The following is a 19,329-nucleotide window of genomic DNA, read 5'->3' on the forward strand; positions in this document are numbered from 1 at the left end:
GTGGGTGTCCAAAGCTGATCAAATTAAGGTCGGCCCTTATGTAATAAAAGTAGACATTAAAAGACAATTAGTGCTAGATCTCAGTTATTCTCTGAAGAAGGTAATACTTGAGACTTAACCCTCATGAACATGTCAAACATACAGCCACAGTGTATTAAGTATGTGGAGTCTTTGCTTAAAGGATAGCAAAGCTGCTGTCAAAACCTCTCACTAAAAAGGAAAAATGAGATCTGCTAGGTAAAGATCTAGGAGCAGGGACAGGTCTTGGCATAGGCTTTTATTTTTCCCGGTGGGTGCTCTACCCCGCACTCTGCCCCAAGGCTGTGCCCCACTCCACCCCCTCTCTTAAGTCCCCTCCCTCGCTCCGCCTCTTCCTCTCCATGCTCCGCCCTCTCCCTCGAGGCCCCATGCCAGCTGCCAAACAGCTGAATGGTGGCCCAGCTGAACAGCTGTGGCTGGTGGGTGATGACCACCCCCACTATTTTTTTCCATGGGTGCTTGAGCCCTGGAGCAACCATGGAGTCGGTGCCTATGCCTGATTCTCTCCTCACTTGTAGCCGTGTAAATCAGGAGCAACCCCAATGAAATCAGTGGAGTTACACTGGTATAAAATTAATGAACCACAGGTCGTTCACCAGCCTGGAAAGCAGTCTAATGAATGGTGCTGTGGTTCACCAGCAGATATAAACCCAATCTGACAAGCCAGAGAAGGCACATCATACTGGCAGTGCCAGCAGGAATCTGAAACACACTTCTGGAGTTGAAGAGGGTACTAAGCAGGGGTGAGTCTAGCTGGCATAGCTGTACTGACAAAGGTGCTGTAGTGTGAACAAGACCTGCATTAACCATGTTTTTCTGCAGTTAATTTCCCTTGTTTCTTGAGGAAGAGGTGTTAGTGAGAAGGCATGATGGGAGGGCACTCGTGGGAGGGGAAAGATCTGCCACTTTAGCTATCAGTTCTGCCCTCCTCCTGGCCCCACCATGCCCCTGGTAGAGCTGGAAGGGCCATGGGAAGAAAGGAGGATGGTAACTGATAGGGCTGTGAGGAGCACATCTACCAGCTGGAGGCAGCAAGAGGAATAGCAGGGAGCCCCAGACTTTACACTAGCTCCCTGAAGTATATACAAAGGAATGGGCTCTGCACAGTGCTCTGCAGTACAGGAGTACTGTTGATGTATGGAATTGCCCATTCACTTCAGTAGGGTGTGCTCAGATGAATTAGGATGCTCCAAAGAGATGAATAATCTAACACAATAGCTCTGGGTGGTGTGAAGTGATCCATTCATCTCAATGGGAGTTCCTCTCCAACTCAGTTTCAGTTGTGGAATATCATTGTTCAAGATAATCTCACTATGCATGTCAGTTTTAGAGCAACTGGAATATTAAAATATTCTTCTTCTTGTGTGTGTGTGTGTGTGGGGGGGGGCAGTATCTGAGTAACGCCTGAACCAAATTATTCCAAACTTGCACTATTGCCCCTGTTGTGGCATACCAATCTCATAGTCAATCTCATTATGCATGTGGATTTTAGAATACTTTTAAAATTAAAAGAAGCTCATAATGCAGGGGGAGGACGTATATTGGGAACCTCTTGATCAAATGACCTAAATTTGCACCATAAATTTTACCCCAGCCCCTGAACAGCTTTTTAATTATTGCTTCCCCAAAAGGGAAGTGGGTGATGGAAATTATCCATGATTGATCCCGAGAGAGTAATATCAGGATCAGAGCCATAGTTTGAGCCCCAAATATGTGTAAAAAAAAAAGTTATAAGAAGTGTAAAATTTGGATGTTACATGATTATTTTAGTGGGACTGTATCTCACTTAAACGACCTAAAAAAGCTTGACTACTAAACAAACCCTGTAGCTATTTCCAAGACAAGATTTTTTTGATCCGTCACTCTCACAGTTCTTGGGAGGCAGGCCAGTTGTCGCTTACAGACAGCCGCACAACCTGAAGCAAATACTCACCAGCAACTACACACCACACCACAGAAACACTAACTCAGGAACCAATCCCTGTAACAAACCCCGTTGCCTACTCTGTCCCAATATCTACTCCAGTGACACCATCAGAGGATCCAACCACATCAGCCACACCATCAGGGGCTCATTCACCTGCACATCTACTAATGTGATATATGCCATCATGTGCCAGAAATGCCCCTCTGCCATGTACATTGGCCAAACTGGACATTCTCTATGTAAAAGAATAAATGGACACAAATTAGACATCAGGAATGGTAACATACAAAAGCCAGTAGGAGAACACTTCAATCTCCCTGGACATTCTATTACAGATTTAAAAGTAGCCATGCTTCAACAAAAAAACTTCAGAAACAGATTTCAAAGAGAAACTGCAGAGCTACAATTCATTTGCAAATGTAACACCATTAATTTGGGCCTGAATAGGGACTAGAAGTGACTGGCTCACTACAAAAGCAATTTTCCCTCTCTTGGTATCGACACCTCATCAGTTACTGGGAGTGGACCACATCCACCCTGATTGAATTGGCCCTGTCAACAATGGTTCTCCACTTATGAGGTAAATCCCTTCTCTTCATGTATCAGTATATTTATGCCTGCATCTGTAATTTTCACTCCATGCATCTGAAGAAGTGGGTTTTTTACCCACGAAAGCGTATACCCAAATAAATCTGTTAGTCTTCAAGGTGCCACTGGGCTCCTCGTTAAAATTGAGCAATGGAGAGGGGAACGGATTTTAAATCACACTTTGAAAACTCTGTTTTTTCTGATTTTGTTAACACGTATTTAACTTCAGTGCCAAATGCGTATTTTGGATAAAGGATGTATGGGTGCAAGGGAGGGATGAGAGACACAAATTTGCTCCCAAGTAGTATAGCCCTTGATAGTATTCATCACCATGTATTTTTGACAGGTTTCCATGCCCCATTTAGGTCTTATGTCCTGCCCTTCATCCCCATTTCCATTGGTGCTGAAGTTTAGCACCATCGGCCATTTTGAAAAATTGTTATGTTTGAATAGGGGGAGTGTTGTGTGTTTGTGCTTTGATACGTTAAGAGGAAAAGGTTGAAAGAATAGAGTGAGAGAGTTTAAAGATTAAAAAAAGAAAGGTTGGGTTAAGGTTTAGAGGAAAAAAGGAAAGAAAGGTTATTTGGGGAGGTTGAGTAAGGAGAGATGCTTTTAAAGGTCTAGTTTGGTAGGTTATTAAAGAATAGAAAGAGAACAAAGAAAAAAGGAGATTTTTGTTTTTAAAGGGCTAGTTTGAAAGAAGAGAGGCAAGTTATTAAAGAAAAGAGATTTTTAGTGAGTTTGAGTAAGGAGAGATGATGATTTTAAAGGCCTATTTTGGCAGGTTGTTAAAGAATAGAAAATTTTGAAATAAATGTAAAAGGTGTATTAAATATAAGGGTAGGTTAAGAAAAGAGCATTTAAAACATTAAATAATATTAAAAACTAGGTTTAAAAGGGGAATTTACTAAGGCAAAGCCTGTTTAGTATGCACATGGTAAAAACTATAAAGGGTGGCTAAGAAAAACACATTTAAACTATTAACTATCAGGCTAGGTTAAGAAAAGAGCATTTTAAAATATTAAATAATATTAAAAGCTAGGTTTAAAAAGGGAATTTACTAAGGCAGAGCCTGTTTAGAAAGCATGTGGTTAAAAAAGTTAATAGAAAAGCATTTAAACTATTAAATACAAGGATAGGTTAAGAAAAAAGCCTTTAAAAAGAGAAACATATAAAGAGAAGTTAAAAGAGAACAGGGCTAGAAAAGGGAAAAGAAAGCCCCTTTGCAAAGGGCAAAGATAGACAGCACGTGGTTGAATCAGAGAGAGAGAGAGAGAGAGAGAGATCTTACTATTCCAAGTCTTTTTGCCGAATGAACCAACCTCCCAGGCTTACTCCCCCTCAGACTTGTTATCACCGCCTTTGGATCGGACCAATCAGATGTTGTTCTACAGCAGCGTCATAGAATTCATTTTTTTGAACCAATCCTAGAGGCCCAAGATTTTTAAACAAGAACCATCTCTCTCTTCTCCCCCCACTAAGTCCTCCCTCTCCACCCTTAACTTCCTTGTTCTTATCTAAAAAAAACAGACCCCAATCATTTTCCCCGCGATGTAGACCTTTTACATAGGGGTTTTAATAAAAGTTAAAACCATAAGTTTTTAGTAACAAACTTTCTTTTTTTAATCTTTAAACTTTCTCACTCTTTTTTTTCAACCTTTTCCTCTAAATGTATCAAAGCACAAACACACAACACCCTCCTTATTCAAACATAACAATTTTTCAAAATGGCCGATGGCCCCAAACTTCAGTGCCAATGGAAACGGGGAGAGAGGGCAGGAAATAAGCCCTAAATGGGGTGTGGAAACCTGTCAAAAATACATGGTGATGAATACTATCAAGAGATATACTACTCTCCCAGATTTTTACTATCCTGGGGGGCCAGGACAGTCACCCGCTTCCTCCCCTAAATGGCACCCCTGAGGATAGACACTTCCCCACCTAGGCAGAGCAGAGCAGCTCGGCACTGGCAGAAATGGGGGAAGGCAGTGACAGTGACTCTGAATGCCCCCCCCCATCTCCAAACTGCACCCATGGTGGATTCCCTCCCCCTCTTGCCCAGGAAATCTAGGTGGGAGGCAGGGCAACCCAGGCTGCTCATCAGGCTGGGCTTCTGCAAATCTTCTGCTTTATCCAAACCTGCAAAGACCTCCTTAAACAATACAAGTACAACCCACTATTTGATAACTAGTTTGCATCCTGGCTGGGAAAAGCTGCAAGAAGCAGATCATTTGATATTATTGCAAACAGTAGAGGTATTATAAAGCAATGTGTCCATAGCATTGACTTGTATGCAAGCACAGACATAGACCACTGATGTGGTGAAAGACTCAGAGATGGGATAAGTAGCATTCTCCCACTAGAAATAAGAAGCATAGTGTGGAAACATGCTACTGTCTCTGAGCAAAATTTGTACTCATGGTGGAAGATGGTAAATTTCACATATGATGCACAGCTGAATCAAGCCACCACTTTTATAATATTAATGTCTAATGCCCAAATTGAATGGATATCTCCCATTGTGGCATTAGGATTGAACATTAATAACAGTGTAATGCAACCAATGGAGCATAAATTATGGGCCATAAATCAAACATCTCTATGGAAGATAGTAGAACTTGAGGCATATATAGAAGAACATGGAATTGGATATATTTGCAACAGTAATGCTGTTCAGTCTTATGATATATGTTTAAACTCAGAGAAAGGGAAGTTCACTATCAATTAAATCCTTTCCCATATATTGGATCTGTGGTGGTGTACATAGGAAATAAATGTGTATGTATTAGGAGTTGTGTAAGCAATTTACAGTTGATCATTTATTTAATGTAAATCGTGATCCCAATGAAAATCAATGTTTGTGTAATATAGTTGCTGTAATTCAATGAGATTTTAATTTTACATTACCTTAAGTCAAAACTAAGGAAATTCTAAACCAATACCACCTGTATACTAGTATTAATCTTATTTCATTGGGGATGAACATAAGTTTAGTTAAATAGCTCTTAAATCATACACATTTGCAAAAATTGTCACAAAAAACTCAAGCTGATGCACGCAGGGTTATGATTACTGTCCACAACGTATCTAGTGAGCGGGAACAAATTGTTGAAAGAGTAAAAAGGGACACAAAAACATAAATGGCAGGAGGTATTTCTGGGATGGTCTCCCACAGCAACGAGATTCTTTAATACACTTCTGCATCCTATTGTCATGATTTTAGTGTTTCAGATATCGGTGGTAGTACTGATTGTTATTCTGGATTAAAAGAAAGCTTAAACAATTGCAGAGTGTGCACTTTAGGAGAACTGAAATGGTTACGTCAGGGATCAGCAACGTTTGGCACGTGGCCCACCAGGGTAAGCCCCCTGGCGGGCCAGGCCGGTTTGTTTACCTGCCGCATCTGCAGGTTCAGCCAATCGCAACTCCCACAGGTCGCGGTTCGCTGCTCCAGGCCAATGGGGGCTGCAGGAAGTGGCGCGGGACAAGGGATGTGCTGGCCGTGGCTTCCCGCAGCCCACATTGGCCTGGAGTGGTGAACTGCGGCCAGTGGGAGCTGCGATCGGCCGAACCTGCGGACGTGGCAGGTAAACAAACCGGCCCGGCCCGCCAGGGGGCTTACCCTGATGGGCCGCGTGCCAAAGGTTGCCGATCCCTGGGTTACATTATCCTAGAGAGGCAAAGTCAGGGGTAGTGAGATATTGTGCCAAGTAGAAGAAACACCTGCTTGGTCCCTCTGGGAGCCTTGAGCTAATGCTGACAAGGCCAAACATCCACTGAACTCACTAGTTGGTGATGGTTAAAATATAAATATGTTAACCATCAAGGAGAGGACTGATGGACGAGGACTAGAGTTACTCCATTTTGAAACCTTGCAGCTATTTTGCGTTAGTTAAACACATCACTGAGGTATCATTCCACCATTAGCTGACAGCAAGGAAGCATGTAGTAACAAGAAATGGCTGGAAAAATAACAAGCAGCGGTGAGGCAGCTGGTCATAAGGTTGTTTTAGAGATACACTGCTTGTGTCAGTCATTTATCGGATGAATGTGCCGTGTCCTCTAGGTATTCCTGAGACCACACTAGTACAAAGAAAACTCTGGGAGTAACAATTCCTAACAGGTGTTTGTCCAACCCGTTCATAAAACCTTAAAACGATGAGATACCACAATCTCCTTTGGAAGCCTATTCCAGAGTTTAACTACCATTATAGTCAGATTTTTTTCCTGATGTCTAACCTAAATCTCCTTTGCTGCAGATTAAGCCCATTACTTCTTGGCATACCTTCAGTGGACAAGGAGAACAATTGATCACAGTCCTCTTTATAACAGTCCTTAACAGATTTGAGGACTATTATCAGGTCCTCCCTCAGTCCTTTCTCAAGACTAAACATGCCCAGTTTTTTCCCAGGTTTTCTCATAGGTCAAGTTTCTAAACCTTTTATCATTTTTTGTTGCTGTCCTCTGGACTTTCTTCAATTTGTCCACATCTTTTCCAAAGTATGGTGCCTAGAATTAGACACGGTACTCCAACTGAGGCCACACCAGTGCTGAGTGGAGTGGGACAATTACCTCCTCTGTCTTACATATGACACGCCTGCGAATGATATTAGCCTTTTTCACAACTGCATCACATTGCTGACTCACATTAAGTCTGTGATCCTCTATAGCAGTGGTACTCAACCTTTCCAGATTACTGTACCCCTTACAGGAGTCTGATTTGTTTTGTATACCCAAAGTTTCATCTCACTTAAAAACTACTTGCTTAGAAAATCAGACATAAAAATACAAAAGTGTCACAGCACACTATTACTGAAAAATTGCTTACTTTCTCACTTTTGCCATATCATTATAAAATAAATCAATTGGAATATGAATACTGTACTTACACTTCAGTAAAATACTTGAGCCTGTTTTTCACTAGTGAGCCTTGTCTGAAGCCCGGGTCCCACGTCCCAGGGCTGAAGCATGTAATTTAGCTTTGTGTGGCTTCCTGTGGTGTGGGTCCCCGAGCAATTTCCCTGCTTGCCAACCATAATGCCAGCCCTGCACTTGTGACCCAAACCCATCCCATGACCCCTCCCTGATGGCTGCAACCCCAGGTTGAGAAACACTGATCTAGATAAGTTGAACACCCCTTGGAAGACCTCTGACTATCCCCAGGGGTACACGTACCCCTGCTTGAAAAGCACTGCTCTATAACCCCCAGATCCTCTTCAGCACTACTAGCCAATTACTGCCCATTTTGTATTTGTGCATTTAATTTTTCCTTCCTCAGTGAAGTACTTTTTACATGTATTTATTGAATTTAATCTTGTGGATTTCAGATCAATTCTCTAATTTGTCAAGATCATTGTGAATTCTAAGCACTTGCAACCCCTCCCAGCTTGGTGTCATCTGCAAATTTTATAAATGTACGTTCCATGCCATTATCCAGTTGCATTTATTGGTATAGAATTATTGGTATGGAAGAGAGGAAGGATGGTCTAGTGGTTAGGGCACTACCCCAGGGCTTTGGAGATAGGGATTTAAGTCCTTGCTCTGCCAAGACTTCCTATGTCAGCAGGCACACAAGCCTCTCTGTGCCTTAGTTCCCCATCCATATGTGGGGATGACAGTACTTCCTTAACTAATAGGGGTGTTGCAGATAAATACATTAAAGACTAGTGCTCAGCTATCACAGTATTGTTATATAAGTATAGATGCTGGTGAGTCTGGAGATTGGAAACTATCTGGGTTTTAGTTGCCTTTCTGAGCTCCATGATAAAGCAGAATATAACTTTATAAATATATTCAACCTGGACCTATTTATAGCATCTTCTTTCTTAAAATAAAGTCCCACAGACAGATAGTCTACAGCGTTCTCACCTTTGTATATTCCATTCCAACCACCTAATTGGGTATTTTGTTTTTGAGCCTCCAAGTGTCCTCCATGGTCAGATGTGAAATAAGTGAATGTGTTATTCTTCAAGCCTTCTTTGTCAATAGCATCCAGAATTCTGCCTATAAATAAAGAAAAATAGCGCTATTCAGTACTGAGAAACAGAGTTACAAATGTGTCATTAAGGACCTGATCCAAAGTCCAGTGAAGTCAGTGGGGGTTAGATCCTCAAAGGAACTTAGGTGTGGTGATGCTGAGGGTCACCACACCTAACTTTTAGGCATGTAGAAAATCACTGGGATTCATCACATCCAGGAGCGGCGCCAGGGTTTTTGCTGCCCTAGGCGGCAGCGCTCCTCCTCTGAGCATTCGGCGGCGGGGGTCCTTCTGCTCCGCATCTTCGGGGCACTTTGGCGGCGGGTCCCGGAGTGAGTGAAGGACCCGCACCGAATTTCCACCAAAGACTCGGAGCGAAAGGACCCCCCGCCGCCAAATTTCCGCCGAGGATGGCAAAATGCCATCCTGCAAATCCTGCCGCCCTAGGCGACCGCCTAGGGTCACCTAGTGGAAGCGCCGGCCCTGATCATATCTGAGTTGGGCACCTAAGCTCCATAGACAATGAATGGGAAGAGAGGGCACCTCAGAATGGGAACCACAAAAGCCCAGTATGCTAGCGGTTCCCCTCCTAAACTAGTCAATGGGAGATACCAAGGTAAGAGGGGTGTTTTAAACCCTGCCCCTCTCGGCAAGTTGGGCACCTAAGTCGGGGCTGCAGGGAGGCACCTCCCTCTGCTTGGAATTCTGAGCTGCAAACCCTCTCATGGGATTAGGCACTGTGATGATTTGGGAATATGTCTGTACAATTTATGAATTCTGTGTAAGATTATGAACCCTAGTATCTGTGTCAGGCTGCAAACTCCACTTTCAATGTTCAAACATTTGCCTTTTCTATGGTCTGTCTCTCTCCATGTTGGGTTGAACATTCCAAAAGCTGGTGGCATAAGAATAACAGTAGAGAGCAGTTGACTCTTAAGAATCCAATTGCTGGAAATTTATTCCCTTTGGACAAAAGACTGGTTTTAAAAAAGGTCTGAAGTTGGTCTGCTCAGGGCAGCAGTCCATTTTCTCCTGGCCAGGAGAGGGAGAGGTGTCACATAGTAAGTAACAGCCCCATTGGGAGGGCAGGCACTGCCCACTGTCCTGAACCTAGGTAGCCTCAAGAGCTCTGGACCACAACAGGGACTCAGATACCAGCTCAAAGCATGCCCTGGCATGATAAGGGAATTAAATATGGGTTTAGTGTTTATTGTTTTAAATGCTCTGTACTATCCTGTGCTTTGTACAACTAAGTATAGAAGAGCATAAAGGTTTTAGACTGTACATAGCATGTGTGTGTGTATATTGGATGCTTCACCACAACTGCCTTCCCCTGAGAGAGTTTCAGAAGCTTCACACCTTTGGGGTGGAGTTTTAGGAGAGGTGTGTTTAAGTAAGAGGGGTATCTCAGGGGGAAGTGCTGGTCCTGAGGGAGCTCTTCAGCCCACCTGTCCTAGGGCCCATTTCCAAGAAGGGGTAGCAGACTGAGAGTCAGTGCCCTGGCCAAGGGAGGAACAGTGCAGCAGCTTGCTGAGGCTCCAGAAGCTTAACACCCTGTGGATCCAGAGCACAGAGGCTTGGACTCTCCTCACAGCAGTCCTACTGGATGGCCAGCAGGGAGCACTCGCTAGGATCTGAGATAGGCACCTATGCTGTTTTTGCAAAAAGCTGGGGAGCGGGTCTGATCTCATAACTTTTAGCCCAGTATTTAGGAAACTCACTGGCAATAGGTGCCTCCTGTGGCTACAGATGAAGGAGCAACAGCTGCAGTGCATCAAAAGGAAGGATGGTCTAGGGGTTAGGGGCTAACCTAGTCTATGCTCCTCCACAAACTTCCTGTGTGACCTTGATTATTTAGGATTATAATCCAATTATTTAACTGGATTATTTACAGTTCCCCAGCTGTAAAACTGTGATAATAATAATAATTATTATTAATACCTAGGTCTAATATAGCACTTTTCATCTGTAGATATCAAGGCTTCTTGCAGTTAGCGTCATTAATCCCATTTTACAGATGGGTAAACTGAGGTACAGGGAAGGGGAAGTGATTTGCTGAAGGCTAGCAGCAGAGACGGGAATGGTACCCAAGTCACTGAGTCCCAATCCAGCGCCCTAGCCATTAGATTACAATTCCCTATCTCACAGGGATGTTGTGGGATAAATACATTAAAGACTGAGAGAGGTGCTCAGATACTAAGGTGATGACAGCCATATAGGTACCCAAGACAGATATGCGCAACAAGAAATAAACCACAGGGAACTGAGTACACTGTGCACGTTCAACTTCACACTGACAACTGTCATGTTTGAACCATACTGAATTAAATGTATGTTAAAAGCATTCTTTGAGGCCAGATGTAATAAAGTGTTTGTATTCTACAATTTGATTACATTATACTATCACAGCACTGCACAGAATAGAGTTTTTTAATTAAAAAAGAGAGTTACTCCAAAACAACTGCTTGTATTTGCTTCCTAAGAATGACATTATATGTTTAAAGCAAGGGGCAGTGTAACAGGGTGCTGGTCCTTGGGCACATCCGTATATTGTAGAGACCTGTTTCAGGCAATTTGTTATTGTAAATTATATCGGGTACCTACCATGCCTTTTAATTTTTTTTTAGACAAATTTAAATAAATAAAGTCAGTCTCATTCAAAAAAAGACCACTTACCCACCATCCAGTCCATCTCCTCTACATTATCTCCATATAAACCATGTCTACTCTTCCCAAGAAACTTCTCCGTGGTGATGAGGGGTGTGTGGACATGTAAAAAGGAAACAAAGAGGAGGAATGGGCCATGCTTGTTTCTAAAAACAAAACAAAAGATAAATTGTCACTGTCTCAGAAAAAGAGAGTTTTAGTTGAAAAACAATCCCCCTGCCCCCAAAAACAAATGGCCTTGAAATATATTGCTCGGTGTTTATTCAGTGACACGTTAGGCTATGTCTGCACTGCGAGCTAGGGGTGTGATTTCCCTGGTTTTGTACACATACTTGCATTACCTCTCATCAAGCTAGGATGAGTATAAATAGAAGTGTAGATACGGTAGCACAGGCAGCAGCAGTAGAAGCACGGCTGAGCCGTGCCAAGTACAAATCCACTTGAAACTGTACCTCTGTTGCTGCTCCCCATGCTGCCGTGGCTACACTGTATTGATACGTGTGATCGCTCTATGAGAGCTCATGTGACTATATGTATATGAGCAGAAGAATCATGCCTCTAGCTCGGAGTATAGACATAGTTTTTGTGGTCAACTCCAGTTAACCGTTCTTCTTAGAGAGGGGCTAAAACAAGAATTTTAGATTCAACCTTCTTTGAGTTTTGGGCTTCTTGTGGGAAAAGATCTACCTTAGTGGTTCAGATCCTGGGTTGGGTTCGAAGCAGGATGGAGCTTTTTTTCTGGTTCTAGGTTAGATGCAGATGGAATCTTACACAACTATGCTTGTGAGGTTTCAGACATGCAAAATTGAAGAAAAACAAATTCCAGGTGCATGCAGGTATGAAAGTTACCAGTGATCCCCCCCCTTAACAGAGCAGCCTTTATGTCAACGAGTGGCCATTAGGGGGAAGCAGACACTTCAAGTACACAGTAGCCTGAACTTTTCAACTGTTTTCCCTTCAAGGCCTTAAGGTAGTTGGAGCTGGTCCCAAGCCGGTTTTCACTGACCAGATAGCAAAAGCACGGGTCTGACCACCACCAATCAAGTGTTAACACGGCAAGGGCCTTTGTCTGAATGTGTATAAAGGATCTGTAAAATGTGTGTAAGACAGAGTTTTTGTACCAAGGTGCAAAGCTCTCCTTTCTTCTGCAGAATAAAGCAACTCCTCCTTATCCCTGTCTGGCTGTTATTGGCTCTCAGCTAGGTGGACCTGATATTTCGGTAACACAGGAATGGGACATTTTTCACACACAATAAATTTCATTTATAAACAATATATCTTTGTATTAGCAGGAACATATAAACTCCCAGCCCAAAGGTTGATGTTTTCTCTGTAACAGAGAAAGGGATTTCTGTTTGGGGGGTTGAGCATGGTCAAGGTGTTGCACAGAGTGGAGAATTTTGCCATTTTTACTGCAAAAGCCCTGTGCACTGGTGGAAAGGATACTCATTCACTGTGGGTTAGCTCAGATTTCACACATGAATACTTGCAAGGTGAGAATTAAGAGCTTTGTCTATTACAAGGAACTAATACAGTTGGAAAATCCAGTATTGCTTTTGATAAACTGTTCAGCCTATGGACTATTTTCTTGAGGGATGTTAACCTACAGACATCAAGCTAAAATTGTTGTTATTTGTGGTACTGTCTATCTAAGAGCCCCAGTCATGGACCAAGACCCCATTGTGCAGGGCGGTGTAAAAACAGAACAAAGAGTTGGTCCCTGCCCCCAAGGAGCTCACAGTTTAAGTATTAGAGGCAAGAGGTGGAGCCAGTCAGCCAGGGGAACACAAGGAATCGATGAAACAATACCATCATGCTGACCAGTCAGTTGTCTTAGCACATTAGCTGCCTAACCCAATGGTGACTTGTACTATTAGAGACATTTACAGTAACAATATAGTTAAGAAACATTAAAGGATAATATGATATTTATTGGTTACCGTTCAATAAATGAAACAGCCTCCTTAAGTATATTGGAAGTGGCTTTTTCTAGCTTCATTGGTTGTTCACTAATGTCATGGTTTCTCAGCAGGATACAGTTCCAATACTTTACAAATCCATAACTGGAGAACCAGGAGATGAAAAACAGGAAACCACACAGGGCAAAGCAGATGATTGCTTTCCATTTTACCAAGAATAAGCCGGTCAGTTTTCCAATCAAAAGTGTGAGCACTGTAAGGGCAATTATCTGACTGTAAAGCCAATATTTAGCTTGCACCAATGCGTTGAGCTGACGATTTTCTGTACTTTGGCATTCATTCACAAGGGTAAAAGGCATGCCATAAAAATAGTCAAAGCCATGGTTTAAAGGGTGATGGCAGTGATCACTGTGGGATTCACAGTTCATACCCTGATGCCACTTTCCTGAAAATATAAATGAAAAAGATTTAAAATCATATATCATTGACACTGGGTGCCCCTGCCTATATTCCCAAAAGTTTGGCTCTCCTCCTAAATGAAAATATAAAACAGATCAGCCGAGTCTAGGTCAGGGATGAAAGAGGTTAAATTTATATGTGGAAGCACATAATAAATAGAAAAACCAATTTACCCTCATCTAACTCAACTAACAGAATTCCAGTTAGGATGAAAGCCCAGATGAGGGGAGAGACATACTGAATGAGATCAAGAATGGAATTTTTTTTGATACTTAAATTGTAAGTTAGCCCTTACTCTAAAGAAGGATCCTTTGGGATCCAAGAAGGAGCTGATGGTAAGTACATCAGATAGCCTATAAGTTTAGTGTGACATCCACTCCTGGGAGGGAAGTCCTCTGTAACAGGATCTACACATGCTCAGCCCCCGCAATTCAACTTTATTTGGCTAAATTTATTTTAAAATGATCCCCAAAATATGGTGTTCTAATTCTACAGAATGTATAACTTACAGCATACTAATAATTGTTATTTACACAGACCATAATTAAGTTATATTATAGCACAAGAAGAATATATCTTGACACAGAAGAGTGCATAGTTATAGAAGAGCCTACAACTATGGTGTCAGTGGCTACAAGACTGGTAAAGGACCTCTGAGTACTACTAGCTGCTGTTGGTTGTGTTTTACAGTATAACATGAGAACCAGTCTGCACTATCCCTAGTCATGTTCATCCCTTTGAAGAGGGCTAGCACAAGACCTGTATATTACTAAGTCCCTCTTAAACCCACAAACTAAGAGCTAAGCAAAACTGAAATGGTGTAGAGGCCTGTGCTGGCCATCTATAAAAAGGTTAATTTTCACCCCCAGTATGCTTAAACACAAGAAGTGTCTTTCACTTTTTAGAACAATATTTTTTTGAAAAAAAAAGTGCTGTTTAAAGGACAAATCCTGCTATTCTTACTCAGGCACAATTCCTAGTGACTTCAGTGGGATTTTTGCCCTCTGTGTGGGGCCTGATCCACCACTGAAGTCAATGAGTATCTTCCCACTTTGTGCCTCACCTAATATAGGTACAGCTCATGAAGGTCCTGGTAAGAGACTTGGCTCTGGTAATATACAGGATGCACAAACATAGCAAGTTCACCCAGCAGGTGAGTGACTGAGCTGTAATTGTTTAAGACTATTGTAGTGTCTGGCAAGCACCTGCTCTCATAAGTCAATGCTTATTTTGTGGGTGTTTCCTAAAACATTATGTACTGAATTCACATCCTTTTTTCTGAACTGCTTTCAGTTTACTTTATACATCCATATTTACTCATTTTGGGCTTATCAGATATGTAAATTATGGTTTTTGTAAACAAATGGGCTATATTTCAAAATATTACAGTGCTTAAGAAGTTTTATAGATTGGAAACTGTAGTCTAGCTAATTTCTACATACTGTACCTATAAGTGCTGTCGTATAACCTTGCTGCTGCAGTATTCTGGCAAAAGTTGTTTCATTTGGAGGGAGCCCTCCTGAGCCACCAGTCCAATAAAGAATGCGCTGTTTAGTGCTGGATCCCATTCCTAAAGCATAATACAAAATAATAAATTACTTGTTTCTTTTCCTATTGTTCTCTTCGATGAATGGAAGGTCATGTTTTATTTAAAACCAAAATGCAATGATATGCTGTCAAAAAACCATAGAACTGGACACAAGGTCTATTTAATCAAGATCTATTTAAAGGAATTGCAATAGAAAATTGTACTGTTTAGACAGCAGTGAACCATTAAAGAGAGGTCCAACCTGATCTGATAGGGTATCTGCCAGTCAGGAAAGCAGCTCTGCTTGGCGTGCAAAGTGGAGCCGCAGCAATGTGCTGAGTAAGTTTCACTCCTTCCTTTGCCAGCTGATCAATATTAGGGGTCCTAAAAAGAAAAATGAACTATGATCAAATTTGAGACACACACAAAATAAAGCAGCATATTCAAGACCATCATGGATGAATCTACAAATTGTCGGCCTTATATACAACTAAATAGTGAGAAAATGTTTATATTAGTCCTATTACCATTACCTCTCCCAAGTGGTATTGATTAAAATAAAAAAATCAGTTACACTGGATAAATAAGGTGCAATAAAGAAAAACAAGAACCAAAGAGTACATCCCAGATGAAGAAAGCATATACTGTATTGGCATATGGAACCAGATATGGATATATGACAATACAGGGATTTATTTCTCCTGCCTGCAGAAAGGGAACCACTATGTTTTGCATTCTCACTGCAGAAATAAAAGTGAAGATAAGAGAATGGTCCTTTTCTGTTTTATCACTTTGTAGTACGTGACTTGAGTAACATTTTGTTGATTTAAAGCTTTTTATGTATTGTATATGACTGAGATTGCAAACACATAGTACAGTTAAATCTTTAAAAAACAAACAATCCAATTGTCTCTTGTGCCTGCCACTCAGTACTTCAGAAACAATTTTTACACTTTTAAATTATATTTTCCTTTTAAAAAACATCTCAATTCTGCAATTAAAATGATTACCATGTATTGGAAAACTCTCCAAAGAGAAAAACAATAGCTGCGTGTACTGTGCCTATCAGAAAGTTAGCCTGTCTTATTAAAGTGAACATACATTTTCACCAGCCTTTGGAGAAACATAAGATTTGACATACTGAAACAGACAAATTCCACATCAGGTCCAGCATCAACTCTTTGGCAGCTGCCAAAGCTGGAGAAAGGAAGGTGTAAAATACCCAGAATACACATAATAATGACTATAATAAGAAATTTCTCTTTCATCCAAGAACTTTCTTTATGCTCTCTCTCTCTCTCACACACAGTATTAATATGTCTAAATAAAAATGGATAAGTCAATCTTGGGATAACTATATCATGGACATGGAGACATCATTCCATGCACATATTACATTTAAACCTGTGCTGGTTGGAACTGACATTTGGTGTCAAATCCCAATTTCAAATGTAACCTTGGAGTACATGCACGCACATGTGCGCATGCGTGTCCGTCTGGGCAAATGAATCAACAACCATCCCAAGAAAGTCCCTTGCAACATAATATTTACTGTTGCCCATTTATTTTCTATATACTGTACACTGAAAAGAACATATTTAAACTGATCACCTAAGATGACAGGCAGCTACCTAAATAAGTAAGCCCAGGGTTACTTTAATTAATACGTTATTTTTCTAATATTAAGTAGTTTTGAACCTGTTCTCATACCTATTGTAAGCCACAGCCTACTGTGCTATCATTAGGACACTCCAAAGGAAAATGAAGAGCACTTTTCATGTATAATGAGATGGTGGAATACCGGTTGACTCAAGTATGCCTATCCTTTTTCTTGACTCTGTATTTCCACCAGGCGAGAGGACAACACTACACACCAAGATGAAAATTATGGGGACATTTTGATGGATTTCAGCTCCTCAATCCATGCCACAGTGACCATGACAATGTGACCTTACCTTAGTGTATCATTGCCATAGCAGCCTACATCCCCCAAACCAAGATCATCAGCCATCATCAGTAAAATATTGGGTTTAGAGGTACTTGATGCATACGTCCTTAGGCATGAAACCAGCAAAATGGCTAGCCAGCTCCTGAAATTCAAGAATTAAAAGAAAAGATTTATTTAATGGAGACATTTGTAACTTTCTGACTCATTTTAAAGTAAGTGCAGACTGAGGTGGTTCCTCAATGGTTCTGATTGATTGTAAATGCTTCCCACACCCCGTAAGCGCAATGTTATGAGATATCTATGTGTGTATATATGTAAATAGTTATCTAAGGTTCCAGAAGGTGGTGCTCATGAATATATAGAATATTCTGTGGGTTTTGTAGAATTAATAAAACTTCTTGTTGCATGTTGCTAATAGCTTCTTGTGTGCAGTTCTTCACGTAGAGATCTTCACACAGTAGAACCACTGCAGTTTCATTCACTGTATTAGGGTAGGAAAATACAAAGAATGTGGTCAGAGGTGTGGACCCCAGCATATCATGAACATATTTCTGGTAGGGTTCCCTTGAGCCACAACGCTAGGATTTGGAGGTGGTATGGAGGCAGGTTGGGTCTGGGGTGGGAGAGAAGGACTTTTCTGCTGGATCCATTACTACACAAATCCACTGGGCCCTCCTTCTGCAAAAAAAACAGTGCACCAGCTCCAGGGGTAACTGTAAAATTAAGGTTGCAGTTGCTGTTCAGTGACTCCACTTTTGTTCCTTGACCTGAGGGAGGATGGTTCTTCCCCTCCAGGTCTTACAAGACCAAGACAGTAGTTTTAAATGGGCATCAATTTTGAGCCGTGTAGCGGGGTGGTAACCCCGCTCCGGTCCAGAGGGGGCTGGGGCTGGAGAGCTAATTCCCTGGACGACCAGCAGGAGGCGCCGCAGGGGTGAGTCTGTACCGTTACAGTTTGGTGGAGAATGTAGGCATAAGCGGTCCACCCCTGACACAAGGGGCAAGGCAGGACAGCAGGACTATTGCCTGAGACGGTGGAGAAACTGAGGAACGGGACAATGGATCCCGTATACACCAGGGTATATTATGGAGAGACCCCAGGTATTGTCCCTGGGTGGGTCCCGGTGTCAGCGTCCCCAAGGAAGGGGGCTGATGTCCTGAAGGGAATCCGGGAGACCCAGGAGGAACGATGGGAGGTGCAACGGGCCCTCCATCGACAGATGGCCCAGCTAGCGAGGGAGCAGCGGACCCTAGTCCAACTCCTCCGGCAGGAGTGTTGGAGGAGCCGCTGGCAGGACGCGAAGTGGCGCGCCAAGGCCAGGAGGCCTGTGAAGGGGCGCAGGACTTGCTACGCCTGCAAACGGGCGGGGCATGTGGCACGGGACTGTCCCTATTGGGGTAGGGGCCGGGCGCCGCAACCCCTGCAGGGACGAGGGGAGATCCCAAGAACGGCTCGCTGGGTGAAGCAACCCAGGCGGTGGCTGACTTGTTGGGCCTGTGGGCGGTCGGGCCATGTGTGGAGGATATGCCCAGGCCCAACACAAGAGGTCCACGTCAGTCCTGGTAAGGGGACAGGACCCCAAAGGGACAATAAGAAGTCCCGGGCAGCCCAGAGGCGAGAAGCCTGCTGGGGCTGCCAGGAACCGGGCCATCTAAAGAGGCATTGCCCCCTCAGAGGGACTGAGGGGCAACAAGAAGAGGTGCCTGTAGGCCCGGAGGGACCAAACGTGACCGAGGCGGTGACTGGGATGGAGGGGACACCACAAGAGGCTGGGACCCAGACCGTCGCCACGCCAGACACGGAGAGAGAGACCCAGATGGAGTGGGCCCAGCAAGAGGCTGGGGACCAAGTGGGCCATGTCCAAGGAACAAAATGGACCCAGGTGGTTGTGGGACAGATGACCAAGGGGACCCAGACCCTGAGGGAAGAGGGCCTGGGGGACCCGGATCTACGGGCACGACTCGAGGCAGCAGAGCGGGCCCGCCGGCAGGCAGAGGCGTGTACCCGGGAGATGGCCCACGGCTGGGAGACTGCGGAGCGAAAATGTGCAAGCCTGGAGGGCCAACTTCGGGGACCCCAGGCCATAAGTCTCCCCTTCCCCCCCCAGGGGTGGGAAGCTTGAGGGGGGAGGTGTGTAGCAGGGTGGTAACCCCACTCTGGTCCAGAGGGGGCTGGGGCTGGAGAAAGCAGCTTATAGGCTGAGCTGATTGGGGGAAGTGGCTGCAGCTGGGGCCATGCCCCAAACAGACTCAGCTGGCCCTATGAAGGCCAGGGCA

At 43.2% G+C, this 19,329-nt stretch overlaps 1 protein-coding gene across 1 annotated transcript in view; it reads right to left on the reverse strand.

The window, feature by feature from the left end:
• Positions 1-18,027, reverse strand: part of LOC113406330 (arylsulfatase H-like) — a 40,940-nt gene extending 22,913 nt beyond the window's left edge. Inside the window, exons 1-7 of the mRNA XM_029911217.1 lie at positions 18,005-18,027; positions 17,060-17,194; positions 15,367-15,488; positions 15,024-15,146; positions 13,139-13,562; positions 11,208-11,344; positions 8,423-8,557 (exon numbers count right to left, since the gene is read on the reverse strand). Of these exons, the coding sequence (XP_029767077.1) occupies positions 8,423-8,557; positions 11,208-11,344; positions 13,139-13,562; positions 15,024-15,146; positions 15,367-15,488; positions 17,060-17,194; positions 18,005-18,027 (1,099 nt within the window). The remainder of the gene's footprint in view (positions 1-8,422; positions 8,558-11,207; positions 11,345-13,138; positions 13,563-15,023; positions 15,147-15,366; positions 15,489-17,059; positions 17,195-18,004) is intronic.
• Between the last annotated feature and the right edge of the window lie 1,302 nt (positions 18,028-19,329).

Source organism: Terrapene carolina, unplaced genomic scaffold (assembly GCF_002925995.2).
Source record: "Terrapene carolina triunguis isolate 2854851 unplaced genomic scaffold, T_m_triunguis-2.0 Scaffold25, whole genome shotgun sequence".
NCBI lineage: Eukaryota > Metazoa > Chordata > Testudines > Emydidae > Terrapene > Terrapene triunguis.